Genomic DNA, 20,342 nt, shown 5'->3' with positions numbered 1-20,342 from the left:
TTAGAAGTTCCGAATTGTAGCTGGAATTCTTTGCCAGCTTCTACATTAAGCAAAGCTGTTTTCATTGGAGTACAAATGAGTTTAACGTTTTTAGCACATAGCTTAAAACATAATATCAGTTAAACTAGAACTATATGGTTTTCAGATCTACCCCTTTAATAGAAAGGGGTAGAAATCTGAGCATTTTTGAGTGAAGAAAAGTAACTTTGTTCAATATAGTTTTTTTAAATTCTTACTCCATTGTTGATTTAAAAGATTAAGTCACTCATCTCTTTGGGATATTACTATTTTTTTCCATGGTTGATTTTTAAAATTTGTGATTTTGTTACTCGTTGAAATACAGCATAATTGCCTTAGCAGAAATGAAGGGGCAGTTGGGGTGAACCCAAAACTAGTCTAGTGGGCAGGAAATGGAAGATGTTTCTTTTTTTTTTTTTTTTTTCAATGTTTATTTATTTTTGGGACAGAGAGAGACAGAGCATGAACAGGGGAGGGGCAGAGAGAGAGGGAGACACAGAATCGGAAACAGGCTCCAGGCTCTGAGCCATCAGCCCAGAGCCTGACGCGGGGCTCGAACTCACGGACCGCGAGATCGTGACCTGGCTGAAGTCGGACGCTTAACCGACTGCGCCACCCAGGCGCCCCGGAAGATGTTTCTTAAATAACAAGTATGCCATGTAACTTCAAGAGATTGGGAATTGTTTGATTAATCTCTCAGTAAAAGAGGTAGTGATAGTTTCTATTTCAAGGTAATATACAAGATGGCCAATAGTGCTGTTTGCTCTTACAGTGGAAGCCCCTAGAAAATGCACTGCTTAATTTAATGTATTTAGCTGCGTAGGTTATTCCACTCTAAGTTTGAGAAGTAATGGAATTATTTTTTATAACATTTATGATTAAATATTTCACAGGAACTGCAGAGTGTAAGTTAAATTAGATAATACACTTGCAACCAATGAAACTATAGTTAATAATCCCTAGGTGGGGTGCCTGGGTGGCTCAGTTGGTTAAGCATCCGACTTCGGCTCAGGTCATGATCTCATGGTTCATGGGTTCAAGCCCCGTGTTGGGCTCTGTGTGGACCACTCAGAGTCTGCAGCCCGCTTGGATTCTGTGTCTCCCTCTTTCTTTGCCCCTCCTCTGCTCCCGCTCTGTGTCTCTTACCTTCAAAAATAAACATTAAAAAAAAAATAATACATCCCTGAGCAATGTGATCTACATCTCTTCAGCCGAGTACACTGTCCTGTATTAGCTGGTCAAGTCCCAAGTTGAGGATACATGGTTTACTTGAGCAAACATTTCAAAATTATATTTAGAATTAGTTACTTTTATGGTTATGGTATTTTATAAATTTTGCAAGAGTTCATATATTTTATGTAAGAATCTGTCTTCTCTCAGAATGTAGTTGTTGTACTAGATACCTTGTTGCTTGTTGCTTGATCACTTGACAGCTTTATTTTTAAAAAATCTCCACGAACTTAATGGTGAGCAACTTAACAGCAGACTTACTTTAAAATCATAATTACTTTTAGTGTATCTTGGCATAAACTTACTTGAAATCTCTGTGTGACCCAAATTCTTCTGGCTGTACTTAGAGTGTGATAGTGAGAAAACCCATGGATTTACATTTAATATGGTTAGCTCCTAAAATGTTCAGATTTTTCTTCTTTAGATTCTTAGAAATTCATTTCTTTTAAAATATATGTGCGTGTATATATTTTCCCTTTAAATATCTTTTGTCTTAGATAGTTAAGATTAAAAGGAATAGGAACACTTTTCTGTGTCCTATGACTGTGATGTCACACTCACTATTAGTGTATTCAGTTTTGTGGGATTAAATACTTTTTGAATTCTTACATTAAAACACAAATGTTAAAGATTGCTTGTTAACACTTGTATTGAAAATCTTTATGCATAATCATTGTTCTCTGTTCCCACTTTTCCATTATGGATGGAGTTGGGGGTTCAAAAGCTCCATTTGAAATACTGGTTTGGGGCTGAAAAGCTTTGTGTGTAGTCATATGCAAGATAAGTAATGTAACTCCACTCCCAACAGAGTCCTACACATGTAAAATACACATTTCAGGTGTAAATGTAGCACCTAACAAATGATATAACTGCCTTGGAGGGGGCATTTTCTTTGTCCTTTAAAAGAGCCTTAACATTTTTGCTTTTTTTTTTATAGTTGAAAATTCTATGTGATTTATTTGGAAATACATTAATGTTTTCTATCTTAAAAATAATACATTGCATCTCTTGATTGTGTTTCCATAATTTTTACTGAAAAGATTCAATATTTCAGTATGTCAATATTCTTATAATGTTAATATCAGCTTTTAACTGTTGAACTTAGGAAATATGCACAACTAGATTTGACTGGTTATAAATCTGTTTTATTATTCCAAGATATGACATCATCTTAGGCATTCTTAAGAATTTCTGGATATTGTTTTTATTCTGTTTTCATCAGATATAGATACCACCATGGATTTTTTTGTGTGACTTTCTTTTCCTTTATTTGAAAATAGATTTCTTGATTTATATCTTCTTTCAATTATTTAGGTAATTATAGTAGCTAACATAATTCTGCTATTAAGAGACTACCTCCTATTAAGAGACTAAATGCAATCAGGAATGCACAATTAAGAGTTTCTTTCTTAGTACTTTTTTGTCTTTATAGTATTACATTGTTTTTAAAAAACATTTTCTTGGCAAAAACAAGTCAAGGAAATGATTTCCATGCTAATCTTATCAGTATGACTTACTGTAATGAGACTCTTTAAGGTATTTGAACAGTTTTAGGGTACAGAGTAAATTAAAATGTGTTTCTTGTGCCTTTACAATATTTATTTTGTGAACATTAAAGATGACCTAGAAGAAGGAGGGAAATTTAGTTATCTAGATCTAGGTATCTAGATAACTATATCTATAGCAGAGTGCTTCTTACTGCTCATTTGCCCAGTGTCATGGAAAGTCATTGCCCATGCCTTGAGCAGAAGAAATTCACATTGGTAATACACTCATGAAGAGTGGTCTTCTGAACTACTGTGGTATCAAAGAGAAAGGTACGGTTTTCAGAGAATATGTAGCATTTGGGGGAGGAGGGGTTTGAGAACTATAGCTTCTATGTTTTTTGTTTTTGTTTTATTTATTTGAAAGTTTTATAATTTATTTTTTAAATTTATATCCAGGTTAGCATATAGTGCAACAATGATTTCAGGAGTAGTTTCCTTAATGCCCCTTTCCCGTTTAGCCCATCCCCCCTCCCACAACCCCTCCAGCAACCCTCTGATGGTTCTCTATATTTAAGAGTCTCTTATGTTTTGTCCCCCTCCCTGTTTTTTTTTTTTTTTTGCTTCTCTTCCCTTATGTTCATCTGTTTTGTCTCTTAAATTCCTCATATGAATGGAGTCATATGATATTTGTCTTTTTCTGATTAATTTCGCTTAGCATTATATCCTCTAGTTCCATGCACGTAGTTGCAAATGGCAAGATTTCATTCTTTTTGATTGCTGAGTAATACTCCATTGTATATATATACCACATCTTCTTTATCCATTCATTCATCAATGGACATTTGGGCTCTTTCCATACTTTGGCTAATGTTGATAGTGCTGCTATAAACATGGGGGTGCATGTGTCCCTTCGAAACAGCACACCTGTATCCCTTGGATAAATACTTAGTAATGCAATTGCTGGGTCATAGGGCAGTTCTATTTTTAATTTTTTGAGGAACCTCCATACTGCTTTCCAGAGTGGCTGCACCAGTTTGCATTCCCACCAGCAGTGAAAAAGAGATCCTCTTTCTCTGCATCCTCGCCAACATCTGTTGTTTCCTGAGTGGTTAAGGTTAGCCATTCTGACAGGTGTGAGGTGGTATCTCATTGTGGTTTTGATTTGTATTTCCCTGATGATGAGTGATGTTGAGCATTTTTTCATGTGTTGGTTGGCCATCTGGATGTCTTCTTTGGAGAAGTGTCTATTCATGTCTTTTGCCTATTTCTTCACTGGGAGAATACCTAATGTTTTTAAAAGTATGGAAAACTTCCTATTTTATATTGTTTCTTACTAATTTTAGAATAATGTGTAGATTCCCAGTATTTATTCATTTCCATTATAGTTGCAGATTTTACACATCAACAATCTTAGACTCATGATTTAAACATAAAATTCACATTTTAAGAGGAATAGAGTTGCCTTGTATGGTGACAGATTGTAGCTTACACTTGAGCGTAGCATAACGTATAGACTTGCCAAATCACTATGTTGTACACCTGAAACTAATTTGATATTTTGTGTCAACTATACTTCAATAAATATAACTAAATAAAAATTAGCATTAAGAGGAATTGATATAAAGATATTAAGAAAAAACTGGAGAGGTGAAAGGATCATTCAGACATTAGGAAATAAAGATTTAAAACTTAATATTATTAATATTAAAATATTGCCTAGTTGTATTTAATAGTATTATTTTAATAGTCCTAGTAGTTTTTCCTGGGAAAGAGGAATAAATGGATTTACTTTAGGAACAGTTATTATTTTCGGAGGTGACTGGTTGCTGTCTTGTGATCAAGTATTGCCCTTGATACATTTTCTGTATTAGGCTTTCCCTAAGAATAGCTATTTTTTTCAGGAGGTTTCATGAACATCCCTTTCCCTTTCCTTTCCCTTCCTTGTCCTTATTGTATTTAACATTCCCTTCAAATAGCCTGTGTTTTGATGGGGCAATGTCTAAGCAGCTGGTACTGTAAAGTGTCATAAATAGCAGATATGTGTACTGGCCTGATAGGCATCCAGTATTGGCTCTGCTGTCTTTCTTAATCACAGATCCTAGGGCAGTTTCATAGTAGAAGTCATGTCTTTTCAATCATGTATGACACTCTGTGCCTAAAGATTGCCAGTTTTTGAAGTTGAGTCAGCAGCATGTACTAAATTTGATATCTGATGCAGTCAGTGCATTTTGTATACAGTCATTGTGTATCTGGGTTTGTTTAGCTGGGATAAAAAAAATACTTGCCACAATGATAAATCTGGAAGAGTGTCAAGATTTTTAGGTAGACCGTTAACCTTGAAGAATTGTTGAAAGTTCCATTTTAAGGGTGACTTGTATAAATTTGTTAGTTATATCTTAAATTTTAAATATTTAAGTTTTTTTAAAGTAATTTACTCCTGTACATATATATCAGTTATTGAAAAAGACATAGAAACTATGTGTCTGAAAACTAAAATTCATAGAATAATAAAAGCTTTAAAAATTGGATATTTAGGAAGGAGTATATAATAATAACACCTGTACCTTGTGCACAGTGGATATCAGTTTTGAAAACTTGTGAAAATCAATTAATGTTAGTAAGTTAAGTGAACACTAGCTTTCTTTCACTGCTAGGAATATTCCTCCATGATATTTTGATCTTCAAAGTGAACTCTTGATCACAGGGAGTTGGTAAAGAAAAATCCATGATCCTTCCCCTAGTTTTCAGAGCCTTCTGTTTCTTACCTCATCTTCCATTTTTAGCTTTATATTTTCCATTGTACATTTCCTTATAGTCCGCATTTCATCCAGTCTTGAATTCCTGCTGAGTCCAAATACACAAGGTACTTTTATGCTCTTTAATTTGGTCTTCTTTGGATATCCAGAAAGTCTTGTACCTGTCTAACGGCACCTACCACATGCTGCATTATATTTTTATGCATAAGTCATTCTTTCCAGAATGGGTAGTAGAAACTCTGCTTTACTTACTTTCCTTTAGCAGATGTTCCATAGTTACAGAATTGAAGTTGATGTATATAGATATGCCTTTTTGGGTCATTTATTTTAAGAACATTCACAGCCAACTGTGTTAATCTTATCCTTAAGAGAGCTGTGTACTTGAATGTGTAAAAGAATCCTGAATGGCTCACACTGACCTCTTATCCTCTCTATTTCCATGCTGAATCTCACATTTCTTCTTGTCTCACTCCCACAGACCTTACTTCAGAGATTCCATCTGTTTTGACTACAGTTGTTATTTATGAGTAAATTTATTAATTGACTTTTGTCACTGAGGCTTCCTTCTTAACCATTAGATCTATTGCATAGATGTTTATTCTGCCTTTCTACTTGGGGCCCATATTTCCAAAAACTTCAGTGAAATCTTTGCTCTGTACTATTCTTTAGTTCTGCTGTTGAGGTAAATCTTAAGTCAGTGTGAAGATATAACACAATTGAAGACAACAGGTAGAATATCTGGTTTGGGGGAAAACATGATTGATTTGATATGTGGGGCATGTTGAGTTCAAGATACTAATGGATCAAATGTGGGTCTGGAGTTCTGGAACAACAAAGAAGCAAGATATTAGAAATTGGACATAAGCTTCATTAAAGTGAGGATTGAATGAACAGGAGCATTTGATCCCAGGGGTAGTGAATAGAGAGAAAAGAAAACCAAGGGAAGAATATAGGGTATATGTAGTATCAGTTAGTGAAAAAAGAAAGATGAATAAAGAATTAAATTGAATGTTGCATCACAGAAGCCAAGGAAGGAAATAGTTTCAAGGAGACTTTAGTCTATAAACATACCTGCAGTGGTCAGAGAGGATTAGGAAATCATTGAGGACATTTGAACAAGTGGGTTTAGTAAATCATTAAAGATATATGTGATTGTTGTGGGGTCTGTGGGAGATGAGAAGGGGGGGCAATAAGTAGATTACACTTGGAAGAAGTACAGCTGTTAAGAGGAATGAAGTGATCTTAGCTTGATGGGATGGCAGAATTAACAGAGGCTTTGTTACTTCTTTGTTTTGTTTTTTATTGGGTTTGTTTGGTTTGGTTTTTAGGCCAGGGTAACCTGGAAATAAAGAGATTGATGTGTGGTTTTTGGAGGGGCAGTCCAAGAGATGATAGGTGAAATGGGCTCAGGAGGCCAGGTGAAGGTGTAGTCTTGGCATGGGAGGAGGAATACCTTTCTTCTGAGATGGGAGTAAAGTGAGAAGTAGAAGGAGAGAGAAGATACAGGAAGTTCTTGAAGAAAGATCTCTCATTGAACTGTGGGACAGCTTCAGGTTCCTGAATATATGTGTAATTGGTGTCCACAGAGTGAAGGAGAGGGACAGAAAGAATGAGAAATGAAGACAAATGTTTCCAAATTTGGTGAAAACTGTAAACCCACAGATCTAAGAATTGAGCAAACCCCAAACCCAAGAAGCAAGAAGAAATGAAACCACAGTACATTATAATCAAATTTCTCAGAACTAGTAGCAAAGAGAAAGTCTTAAAAGCAGCCAGAAGAAAAACATTAATATACAAAGGAAATAGGTAAAGGATGGCAACAAATTTCTTACTGAAAGCAATGCAAGGGAGAAGACAGTTAAACAATGTTTTTAAAGTACTGTAAGAAAAAAATCCTATGAATATAGAATTCTATACCCAGTGAACATATCTTTCAAAAATGAAGGGGAAATAAAGACTTTTTAGAAATACCAAAGCTGAAATAATTGTCATGAGCAAACCCACACTACAAAAAATATTAAAAGAAGCCCTTTAGGAACCAGTGATACCAGATGGAAATATGGATTTATACAAAGGAATCAGAGACAGAGGGGCGCCTGGGTGGCTCAGTCAGTTAAGCATCTGACTTTGGCTCAGGTCATGATCTTGTGGTTTGTGAGTTCGAGCCCTGTGTCTGGCTCTGTGCTGATAGCTCAGATCCTGGAGCCTGCTTCAGATTCTGTGTCTCCCTCTCTCTCTGCCCCTCCCCTGCTCACTCTCTCTCTCTCTCTCTGTCTCTCAAGAATAAATAAACGTTAAAAAAAAAATTTACAAAGGAACCAGAGAGTACCAGAAATGGTAACTATATGGATAAATAGTTAAATTTTTTCTTATTATTTGACTCTCTTTAAAACATAATTGAACACATTTCAGTGTTCCTCTCTCATTGATAAAATAGAAAATTGGTAAGGATATAGATTTGAATGACAGTGTCCACCAACCTGGATCTCATTGACAACTACAAAACACTCCACCCAACAACAGCAGAATCCATATTCTTTTCAAGTGTACATCGAATATTTGCTGAGATAGACCATATTCCAGTCCATAAAAGAAATCAATAAATATAAAAAGATTCAATTCATGCAAAGTAGAGTTTTGTGAACACAGTGGAATTGAATTAGAAATCAAAAATAGGAATCTAGAAAATTCCCAAACATATAGAAACTAAATAATACATTCCAAATAACCCATGTGTCAGAGAAGAAATCAAAAGAGAAATTTTGGGGCACTTAGGTGACTCAGTCAGTTAAGTGTCCGACTCTTGATTTTGGCTAAGTTTCTGAGATTAAGCCCCATGTCGGGCTCTGCACTGACAGCCCAGAGCCTGATTGGGATTTTCTCTCTCCCTCTCTACCCCTTCCTGACTCGCATATGTGTGTGTGTTCTCTCTCAAATAAACTATTAAAAGAAGGGAATTATGAAATATTTAGAATTGAATGAAAAAATATATTTCAGAGTTTGAGGGATGCTACTCAAGGAGGAATATATACACTACTAAATATCAATATTAGATAAGAAAAGTCTCAAATTAGTGATCTTAGTTTTCACCTTAACAAACTAGAAATAGAGCAACTTAAACCCCAAGTAGGTAGATGAAAAAAGATAATATTATAGACAGAAGTCAGTGAAATATGAAATAGAAAAATAATAGAGAAAATTAGTGAAATTGATTTTCACTGTGAAATTGTGAGAATACCGTTTATGATAAATCTCTCACCAGACTAATCAAGAAAAAAGAAATAAGTTGCCCATTAACAATATAATGAATGAGGAAGGTGACAGCATTACAGGTTCTTTGCAAGTATTAAGTAGTAAGAATATTATGAACAACTTTTTCCCAGTAAATTCACACACTTAGGTGAAGTTGACAAATACTTTGGAAAATAACTTTTAGAGCTCACTCAAAAAGTAGATGATCTGAGTAGCCCTATAAAGAAATTGTTTCGTTAAAAACCTGCCTAAAAGAGAAGACTCTGGGTCCAGAGTGAACTCTAGGGCACTGGTATTCCAGACATTTAAGAAAGAAATAATACAAATTCTATACATTCTCTTCAAGAAAATTGAGGAGAGAATACTTTCTAATTCATTCTACAGGGTCAGCACTACTTTGAAACATCACCAAAGATCAGAAGAAAAGATACTAGATTATTATTTCTCATGATCATAGATGTTAAAATTCTAAACAAAAGTTTATTTAGCAAGTAGAATCCAAAATATATTTAAAAAATCACTTTATGACCACATTGGCTTTAGCCTGAGTATACAAGTTTGTTTACCGTTTGAAAATCAAGCAGTGCAATTTACTGCATTAATATACTAAAAAAGAAAAACTATATGATCATCTCAATAGATGCAGAAGAAGTATTAGGGGAAAAAATCCTCAATTCATTCCTAATAAAAATTCTCAACAGTCTAGGAATAGAAGAGAACTTCCTCAATCTGATAAAGGACATCTACCAAAACAAAAACACCTATAACTAACATAATACTTAATGCTGAAAGACTGAATTGTTTTTAGCTAATAACAGGAACAAGACAAGGATGCCTACTCTCCACTTCTCTTCAGTGTTGTATTTGAGGTTCTAGCCAGTGCACTAAGGCAAGAAAAGGAAATAAAACACAAGGAAAGATTGGATAGGAAAAAGTGATTATTTGTGGACATGATCATCTATGAAGAAAATCCAGTGTGATATACGAAATAGTTACTAGAACTAATAATCAAGTTTAAAAAATGTTAGGGTACAAGATCAATGTGTAAAAATCAGTTGTATTTCTATATACAAATAATGAAAAATCAGAATTAAAAGTTGTTTTGGTCATTCTTATTTTATTGCATATATTTGACATAACATTGTAAATGTAAGGTTATAACATGTTACTTTGATACATTTATATATTGTAATATTGCTGTTACAGTGATATTTATCATATAATTACAGTATTATAGTCTATACTTGTTATACTATGCATTAGATCACTATGGCTTATTTACCACTCATTGCAAGTTTGTATCCTTAAACAACATCGGTTTTATCCTCTCACCCGTCATCCCCTGGTAACCACCATTTTACTCTCTATTTTTTATGAGTTTGCCTTTTTTGGATTCCACATATAAGTGATAGTGTATATTACTTACCTTTCTCTGACTTATCTCACTTAGTATAATATATTCAAAGTCCATCCATACTGTTATAAATGGCGGGGTATCCTTTCTTATGGCTAATATTCCATTGTATATATACCACCTCTTTGTTATGCATTCATCTGTTGATGGGCATTTAGGTTGTTTCCATATCTTGGCTATTGTGAATAATGCTACAGTAAACATGGGGGTGCATTTATCTGTTGAAAATACTGTTTTCATTTCCTTTGGCTGTACCTAGAAGTGGAGTTACTGGATTGTATCCAGATCTATTTTTAATTTTTTGAGGAACCTCCATATTGTTTTCTCTACCTAGGTTTTTAATAAACATATAAACATTAAAAAACATGAAATTCTTAGGAATACATGTAACTAAAATATGAAATATCTACACAATGAAAACTATAAAACGTTGTTAATAGAAATTAAAGACCTATATAAACAAAGAGTTATACCTTCTTTATTGATCAGAAGATTCAATATTAAGATGTTTTCTCCAAGTTATCTATAGATTCAACATAGTCCCAAACAAAAATTTTGCAGGCTTTTAATCTTTTTGGTAGAAATTGACAGATTGATTCTAAAATTGATATGGAAATGTGGAGGGCCTAGAGTAGCCAAAAGAGCTTTGGAAAAAAAAAAGTTAGAAGTCTGATTTCAAATTACAGTAATCAAGACCAGGTAATGCTGGCATTAAGTATTAAGAGAATGAAAAGGCAAGTCACACTCAGAAAATATTTGCAAATCATATGTCTGATACAGGAAATACATGCAGAATATATAAAGAACTCTTAAGACTCAGTAACGGGCACCTGGGTGGCTCAGTCAGGCATCTGACTTCAGCTCAAGTCATGATTTCGTGGTTCGTGAGTTCGAGCCCCATGTCAGGCCATGTGCTGACAGCTCAGAGCCTGGAACCTGCTTAGGATTCTGTGTCTCTCTCTCTGCCCCTCCCCTGCTCACGTTCTGTCTGTCTCTCTCTCATAAATAAACATAAAAAAAAAAAACCCTCAGTAACAAAAACAGGCAAAATAATTGAAGAGACACTTTACCAATGAAGATATATGGCAAATAAGCACATGAAAATATCAAGTTAATTAGTTATTAGGAGAATGCAAGTTAAAACCACAGCGAGATAGCATTACACACCCATTTGTATGACTAAAATTGAAAAGACAAGTGTTTACAAGAACATGGAAGAACTGTAGTGTTCTTACGCTACTGGTGGGAATCTAATACATAATGGTACATTTGCTTTGGAGAACAGTTTGCAGTTTCTTAAAAAGTTAAACGTATCTACCATATGCAGTCATTTTGCCCCTAGATAGATGAAAGCGTGTATCCTTGCCAGTACTTGTACACAGATGTTTATAACAGCTTTCAGTAACTAAACCAGAAAATAATCCAAATGTCCATCAACAGGTAAATGGATGAACAAGCTGCTGTATTCATATAATGGACTACTATTCAACAATGAAAGGGATGAACTGTCAGTACATGCTGTGTCCTAGATGAGTGCCAGAATCATTACTCTAAGTGAAAGAAGCTAGGCAAAAAAGTGTACTCTTTGAATGATTCCATTTATAGAAAATTCTAGAAAATGCAAACCAGTGACAGAAAGCAGATTAATGATTACTTGGGGATGGTAGGGGTAGTGGTGGGGAGGGGCAGGGGGAAAGGATTAGAATAGAAAGAATCTTTTGGAGGTGATGGATATGTTCATTATCTTGATTGTGGCAGTGGTTGCAGGAATATATACATGTATCAGCTTACCAAATCGAACACTTCGTGTGCAGTTTATTCAGTGTCAGCCAAACTACAATAAAAATAAAAATAAAAACTATCTTTGTTACCTGACCACCATTTGCTAACACATTTAAAATTAATTCCTAAATTTGCTGGATCTTAAGACTGAACAAGGACTCTTGTTTATAATACTGAGTTCCAGGGTGCCTGGGTGGCTCGGTCATTGAGTGTCTGACTCTTGGTTTTGGCTTAAGTCATGACTGTGGGATTGAGCCCCATGTGGGGCTCTGCACTGAGCATGGATCTTGCTTAAGATTCTCTCTTTCTGCCCCCTCTGCCCTTCTCCCCTGTTCTTTTTCTCTCTCTCTTTCTCTCTCTAAAATGAATAAATGAATGGATGGAGAGAAAGAGTGAGTTCCGGGCTTCAAAATGATTAGGATAGGACTGGGGAATGTGTACTTGTCACAGACACCCTAGATGATTCTTCTCATTAGTCAAGCTTGGAAAACACTTGACCCAGATTAAATTAATTGCACTTTGGTCATCTGAATCCATTTTCGTACGTGAGAAGAGGTTGTTAGGTTTCTAGTACTAACAGAAAGGCCAGCCATAAAATACCTGATTGTCCTGCTTTTATTGAGACCCTTTAAAAATGGACAAAATTCTTTTCTCAGCAGTATATAGTATACTGAGGTCAGCCTTGCCTTATAAATTCCTGAAGTAACAGAATGGAAATCTCTGAATAGACCCAGCATTAGTTAATATTACATTTAAAAAGCAAAAAAAAAAAAAAAAAAAAAAAAGAATCTTATTTGTATACCTTAGCTCACATCAGTATATGTTGTTAGTGAAAAAAAAGTTTCATGTCCTATATATTAAGCTATAAAATAACACAAGTTGGGGGAAGAGAATATGACGAATGAAAGAACACTTGTTATTCTCTAAATGTTCTTTAAACGGATATAGCAACAGCCTTTCATAAAACTCTGGAAAAAACAGCTTGACCTTCTTATTGCCCCCTTTCCAACGACGTCAAACAAAAGGAAATTATAGAATAAGTCTGTCTAAATTTTAAATGGCTTAGTTATCGGAAGACTTTAGAGAGCAATTTTTCCACAAATCATCCTTGTGCTGTTTGGTCTTGATTTTTTTTTTTTTTAAAGGTTGGTGAGCCAACATGTAATTAATCACTTTTGTTGGCTTTTAAGGAAATGAAACTGCAGTGTACCCTTTGGCTTTATTGTTCTTTTTTTTTTTTTTTTTTTGGTGTTTATTAGTGTTGCAATATGTAATATGAGAACCTTAGGTGGAAGCTTAGTGAAAATAATGTGAACAGAACAATGCGAAAGAAGTAATTTTTTTAAAATCAGCTTATGCACATTATACTATTTTCATACCCGTGTATGTCCAGATCTCAGATACCAGCAGCATTACTGTGAAAGTCCCTTACAGTCAGAAATTGATAGAATGTACCTCCATTGTCAGTGGGTGGGGTTATTCCTTGTGTACAAAATGGCAGTATCCACTTGTTACTAATTCCCATTGTTTATTCCTCCAAAATCTAGTTTGGATTATTCCTTTTCCACAGCTGCTGCCACAATCCAGTGAGTAAGAACAGGCCCATCTCATCTCATGAAGAAAGGGTGAGAACACCCAACCAGTCTTACTTCTTTGGGCTCTATTGCATCAGGGTGGTGAACTGCCTTCCATATGGAAGTTGGACATGATTTTTAAAATTATGTATTACTAATTATTATCATTATTAAAAGTTCACCTAGAGTGAGCCTTTAAGATAGATAAATACCTAGATGTATGCAGGCACCTTCCTTTAAATTTTATTAATTTGAAATCATTTTTCCATTTTTAAACCAGCAGTTTTAAGGAAAATTCCAGTAGGCTGTCTCTATGGAGATTTTAAAATTATACATCCCTCTCCACCTGTCCTCCCTTTCTCTCCACTCTCCCCTGCACTCTGTCCACCTGTTGTCCCTTTCTCTCCACTCTCCCCTGCACTCCATCCCCCTTCAAAAACCTAGACCTAAAAGAAAAAAAAAAAAAAAAAAAACCTAGACCTCAGGGATGGGCATTGCTCCACCCTAATGATCTGTTAATGAAAAGGATACTGAGTTCCAAAGGCTTATTAACTCTTTGGTTTTGGTATTTAAGGGTATGCTAGCCTCAAAATGAGTTGGGAAATATTCCCTTCATTTTCTGAGAAGAATTTGTATGGGATTGTGTTATAGGTTGAATTGTGCCCCCCTAAAAACTAGGTTGAGGTCCTAAACTACAGTACCTTAGAATGTGACATTAATTGGAAATAGGGTCATTGCAGACATAGTGTTAAGATGAGGTCATACTCAATTAGGGTGTACTTTAATCCAGTATGACTAGTGTCCTTATAAGAAGAGACACAGACATGGGAAGGGAGAATGTCAGTAAAAACAGGCAGAGTGCGTTGCCACGGCTATAAGCCTAGGAACACCAAGGATTTCTGACTGCCACCAGAAGCTGAGAATAAGCTTCTAGACTCTAGAACTGTGAGATAATACATGCTGTTGTGTAAGTCACCCAGTTTGTGGTACTTCATTATGGCAGGCCTAGGAAACTAATAAAGGTTTGTCTTTTTCTCTTTCAAATTTGGTAGAATTCACCCAGTGAAACTGGATGCAGTTTTCTTTGTGGAAACATTTTTAACTATGCATTCAATTTCTGTAATAGATATAAGCTACATACATTTTCTGTTTATTCTTAGGTCTACTTTGATAATTGACATCTTTTGAGGAATTTGCTCATTTCATCTAAGTTAATTGAATTTATTGTCATAAAGTTGAGTTCATATTTTTTGATGTAATGATGCTCTTTCATTCCTGGTATCAGTAGTGTGTGTCCTTTCTTTTCTTTGATTAGTCTAGCTTAGTGGTTTTCACCTCCAGCTGGGGGCATTTTTACCCTCCCCACCAGGGGATATTGAGTAAGATCTGGAGGTAATTTCAGTTACCACACTTGGGGCATCTAGTGGGTGAGGCCAAGGATATTGCTAAGGATCCCACAAGATACAGGATAGTCTCTCACAGCAAAGAATTATGCAGCCCACAATATACATAGTGCTGAGGTTGAGAACCCTCTCCTGGAGTTTACAGTGTACACCTTCGACTTTCAAATAATATTCTACCACTCATGTTTAATAGAAGCATTTATAATATTTCCACTTAGTATCTCCTTCCATCCTTTATGCTACTGTGGACATACATTTTACTACTATATACATTATAAGCCCCACAATACACTGTTACTGTTTTTGCTTTAAACAATCTATTGAAGAAACTTTAAAATAAAAAAATCTAGTTGTTACTCATGTTTTTAGTATTATTCATTTTTTTGTGTAGATCCTAATTTCCATCTCAGCTTCTGTTTGTCTAAAAAATTCTGTATTTTTGCCTTCATTTTTTAAGTATATTTTGGCTTGGTATAGAATTCTCCATTGATAGTTTTTTAAATATCCTAAAAGATATCTTTCCACTGTTTTTTTTTTTTTGCATAGATTATAATAAGAAATAAAGCTGTTGTTCACTAATATAAGGTTTTTTTTTTAAATCTGTATACTTCAGGGAGTATTTCTCGATTTTGTTATTGAAAAATAATTACTTAAAATTTAATGCACTATGCTCAGATTTTGTACACAGACTCATTTTTGACTCGTGTGTTTTTCTTTTTCTTAATTTTTTTTTCTCCTTCACTCAAAAAAATTTGGTTTTTGGGGCCAGTTATTTCTCTGGCCTCAGTTTTTCTTACCTGTAAAATTGGGCTACCAGTGCTTCTCATAGGTTTTTTGTGAGAATTAGATAAGGTAAAGGATTCAAAATGTCTAGAACAGAAGGGACTCATAAACACGATACCATGGTACACAGATATCTTCCTCTTCATCCAGCTTCAGCTGTTCTGACCTCAGGGTTCACAAGTGGCAGTGGATCAGCGGGAGTCCCTGCTCTGAGCCCTTTCTGATCACATGGCAGTAACTCTATGTAGACGTGTTGCCTGCCTGCTGCACAATCCCTGTGAGCCAGGATAGCAATCCCTGTGAGCCAGGGCCAAAATGGGGAGTCCTGCGGACCATGAATAAACACTGTTGCCACTGCTTATGATTTCTGTTCTTACTGACAGTTCACATGTTGATTTTAAATAAATCTGATCTTTTACTCAAGCGAGGTCCAAAGATGTTTTTTCAAGATACTTTCATTTATTAATTTAAATTATTTGAATATAGTAAAAATCCATGACATCTTGTATTTAAATAGTTTACATATTTCGCGTATTCAGAATGCCCTTCCTGCAGTTAGGCTTAAGTTTTATTCATTTTCCACTTTTCAGTTATGGACACTAGCTATAGTTATATAATGTAACAGATTTTTCATTTTAGGAAAATCTTAGATATAATTAATGGTGGTGGGTGGTGGGTCTTTTTTTTTTTTTTATGTTTATTTATTTTGAGAGAGAGAGAGAAAGTGTGAACAGGGGAGGGGTAGAGAGAGAGGAAGATACAGAATCCAGAGCAGGCTCCAGGTTCTGAGTGGTCAGCACAGAGCCTGATGTGGGGCTTGAACTCACAAACTGCAAGATCATGACCTGAGCTGAAGTCAGATGCTTAACTGACTGAGCCACCCAGACGCCCCTAGGGTGGTGAGTCTTGTAATCAACAGTAAAAACAGTTCATTCCAAGGGATCTAATTACCTTAGAATATATAATAATGATATTCACATTAAAGGGTGCATTCATTAAAATGCTCTTTTCTTTCTTTCTTTTTTAATGTTTATTTTTGAGAGAGAAAAAGAGACAGAGTGTAAGCAGGCTAGGGGCAGAGAGAGAGGGAGACACAGAATCCGAAGCAGGCTCCAGGCTCCGAGCTGTCAGCACAGAACCCGACACGGAGCTCAAATTCACTAACTGTGAGATCATGACCTGAGCTGAAGTTAGACGCTCAACCAACTGAGCCACCCAAGCGCCCCAAAATGCTCTTTTCTGTCTCAGAGAAACTAAGTAGCTATCATAGACTTCTTTTGGTAGATGTTTTGCTTCCTTTAAGATTGGGTGCTATTTTCGGTTCATCCCTGGTCATGGGCAGCAGCAGTCTGCCCATGTTGTAAATGTTGCCTCATTGTGTTTCTCCTCCTCTCCTTAGTGGGCCTTTGGAGTGACGCTGTGGGAGCTCATGACTCTGGGACAGACACCGTATGTGGACATTGATCCCTTTGAGATGGCTGCGTACTTGAAAGATGGCTACCGAATAGCCCAGCCAATCAACTGTCCTGATGAGCTGTAAGTGTTTCTGAATTTGAAGACATGGGTTTCACTCCATTTATGATACTGGGATAAAAGAAGAGCCAGTGTCCGTATTCATACAGAGACTTTCCTTTAGAGAAGAATGACTCTTTGGATTTGAATTAGACTCATAGAGAATCGCAAAGTAAACCAGACTCATTCACTCTTTAATACATTTGTCATTAGAACATTTTATTGTTCTTCTATTTGTAAGTCTAATCTGAGAGACTAATAATGTACATAGTAAGACAGTACTGAATACTGTGTCAGTTATTCTATGTAGAGTGAGTATCTGACTTTTATTTATACAGCCTTAGTTATAAAAAGCCTTTCTCACTGTCATCTTACCTTGTCAATTGGCATCAACTGATATGTAAGGAAACTGCTCCAGGCTAGTGACTGAGATAGTTCCTGTTTCCTGCTTTCATCATGTAACTTCCCATATAAATTATGGGATTGAGGGGGGCAGGAGGCTATTCAGGGGTGACTGGGTGCACACGTGACTCTGGTCTCAGTTCCTGAATCCCCCGAAGCTTTATACACCAACGTGAGGTGGCAGCTTTTGCACTGATTTCACTGTAGATGTAGGGTGCTTAGAGCTTAGATAAACTTTCTACTTCCTTCAAGTTCTTTCTCTCAGAAAACATGGGTTTTAGGTATTTATATGAAATCTCTGTATTTGCTGATGTATTTTGATATGACATCATGAAGAATGGAAATCCACACATAAAATCCAGGTAACTTGTTTTAGTTTCTTTTCATTTTAGAACTGCCAACATATAGTAATATTCATTGGTTTTTAATATCATTTTTTCCATGCCCACCTTTAGACAAAAAACATAACTGGCATCAAATTGACCAGAAGATTAGGAGTACTGTATTATCATTAACCCAGTTTTCCATTTGTGTCACTCTGCAGGTTTGCTGTGATGGCCTGTTGCTGGGCCTTAGACCCAGAGGAGAGGCCCAAGTTCCAGCAGCTGGTACAGTGTCTCACGGAATTCCATGCAGCCCTGGGGGCTTATGTCTGACTCGCTTCTCACAGTCCCACAGCATCAGGAGCACTGTGCCTGTCGGGGCTCACTTGGAACCAGTCATAGATGCTTCGTACATCATACAACACCAGCAGAAGCACATGTCTTCCGGAACACCGTGCCTTAGGAATGCTTTAGAATCTGAACTTTTAAAGACAGACGTAATAATGTGGAATATTTTCTAGATATCATTTTTATTAGGTTGAACTGAAAAGCCTTTTGTAAATTTTTTGGCCCCAAATTTTTTAAAACATAGTTACTTTGGACTAGGGGTACATTCTTACAAAATAAATAAACAGTTTTAAAAATTGTTTAAACACAGATATTTGAAATAGCTATCTTAGTGCCAACTGCTTTTTATTTTTTTACTTCGTCAAGGTAATATAGGTGATTCACCTTTAAAGTTTTTTTGTTTTTTTGTTTTTTTTTAATATTTATCACTAGTCTTGGGAATGGTTTGTCTTCAAGATACATTACTTTTTCCTTAGGAAAAGAAAAACAGCATAAAAAGATGTCTGGTTTGCCTTGTACAGGAAAAGGCAATATTAGAGGAAGAAAACTGTGGGAAAGCTACGGGGAAAAAAATGAAAAAAAATTTAGAAATAGAAGTCCTTTTGTGGGAAACTTTTCTTTTTTTAATTTTTTAATGGAAATTATTTCTGCTTTCTTATTTTGGGGAAAGTAGAAGCTGAGTTCATTGAAACATCTTCAGTTTGGCAGGAATTAGTGTTTCTGTGAGCTGGAAGTAGATTTGGGGCAGGTCAGTAGTAAATGATGGCGATTTTATTTATTTTACTCTCTGAGAAAGGAGATAATACAGTTCCAGAAAGTGAAATCATGTTTCTAAGATTAAGAATCCCTTTTATTGCACCTAGGGTAGTGCTATGCACAGAGTGGGTGCTTGAGTTGTTCTGGGTAGTGAAGAAAAAAGAAAGTAAACTGGTAAATTTTGTGCTAATCTTCAAGACTGGCTTAAGTATAAAGTTATTTCTTAAAACACTTGAAAAATTAAAGGATTTGTTTTATATTACAACAGTATTGAACATATTGTTCATAATGAACAATTGGTTGTGTTTGATAAGTCTTTGAACATGTAGCAACCAGCTAGACATCCATGTAATCAGGCTCTGAAGCCCTAACACAGTTACAGCTGACTCTACTCAACCTCCAAAGTCTAATAAGATGTTGGGGTTATTATTACAAGGAAGTATTACAACATTGAAACTTTTATCCAGAGCCATTAAATGAGGGGTATGTATGTATTTATGCTTGGTTGTAGTTGGCCTAAGGCAGAGTTGAATGGGCTGCCTAAATAGCTAGGCCTGCAGGTGCCTGCCTCTATTCCCATCCTTACAGGTTATTAGGGAGAATGTGTAGCAGTTGGAGGCTTGTGCCATTCTTAAAGAAGTTTTATGAGTCAGCACATCTGGAAAAGTAGCTCACCCAGCACATGCTCTTCCAAAAGCAGACCAAGAGTATGATTTTTCTGAGTACGATTTATTTAATAACAGTGGTTCTTTGGTTTTATGAAATACTTAGCCCCCTGAATGCCCAGTTTTTTAAAAGCTCTTTGAACTGTTTGTAAGTTACAAATGATTTTGTTCACAACCTGTAATCTTGGCATTCAATCAACAAATATTTATTTAGTTCTTTATATGCATTATATACATAGAATGGTTCAACTCTAGCATCCCTTCCAACATTCACTTCATTCTATTTTGTGTTCAGGTTATTGTTTAGAAATACATTGTTTAGAAATCACAGTTCTATTATGTACAAGATCAGTTTAAAAGAAAAAGTGCTGACATGTGACTTACTATCCCAAGTTAGCAGTTGCTCTTGGAGGTGCTCTCAGTTTGCTGGGATGTGTGATGCCTTTAACCTTATCTTTTTGTGTTTGTAAGCTGTTTTATGTTATATATGTGTTTTTGTTTTAGTAGGTGGTTTAAGAGTTTAAATAGATTTTTCTTGCTGAGCTACTTGGAGTCATTGACTTCAATGAAAAGAGCAGTTATAAGATTTCCATGGCTGGTCTTCTTCTAATTGTTTTGTTGTAGGGTGTGAATATTA

General features: G+C 35.6%; 1 protein-coding gene across 2 annotated transcripts in view; it reads left to right on the top strand.

Annotated features, from left to right (window-relative positions):
- Positions 1 to 19,294, top strand: part of RYK (receptor like tyrosine kinase) — a 105,124-nt gene extending 85,830 nt beyond the window's left edge. For both annotated transcript variants that reach the window (XM_047100039.1, XM_047100038.1), the window contains exons 14-15: positions 17,099 to 17,235; positions 18,158 to 19,294. In XM_047100039.1, coding sequence (XP_046955995.1) covers positions 17,099 to 17,235; positions 18,158 to 18,269 — 249 coding nt within the window. In that variant the 3' untranslated portion in view covers positions 18,270 to 19,294. The remainder of the gene's footprint in view (positions 1 to 17,098; positions 17,236 to 18,157) is intronic.
- The last annotated feature ends 1,048 nt before the right edge of the window (positions 19,295 to 20,342 follow it).

Source organism: Lynx rufus, unplaced genomic scaffold, assembly GCF_022079265.1.
Source record: "Lynx rufus isolate CCGP_SWC_20201006 ecotype Redwood Valley unplaced genomic scaffold, mLynRuf1.p SCAF_5, whole genome shotgun sequence".
Classification (NCBI taxonomy): Eukaryota; Metazoa; Chordata; class Mammalia; order Carnivora; family Felidae; genus Lynx; species Lynx rufus.
This window is presented reverse-complemented; position numbering and strand designations above follow the sequence as displayed.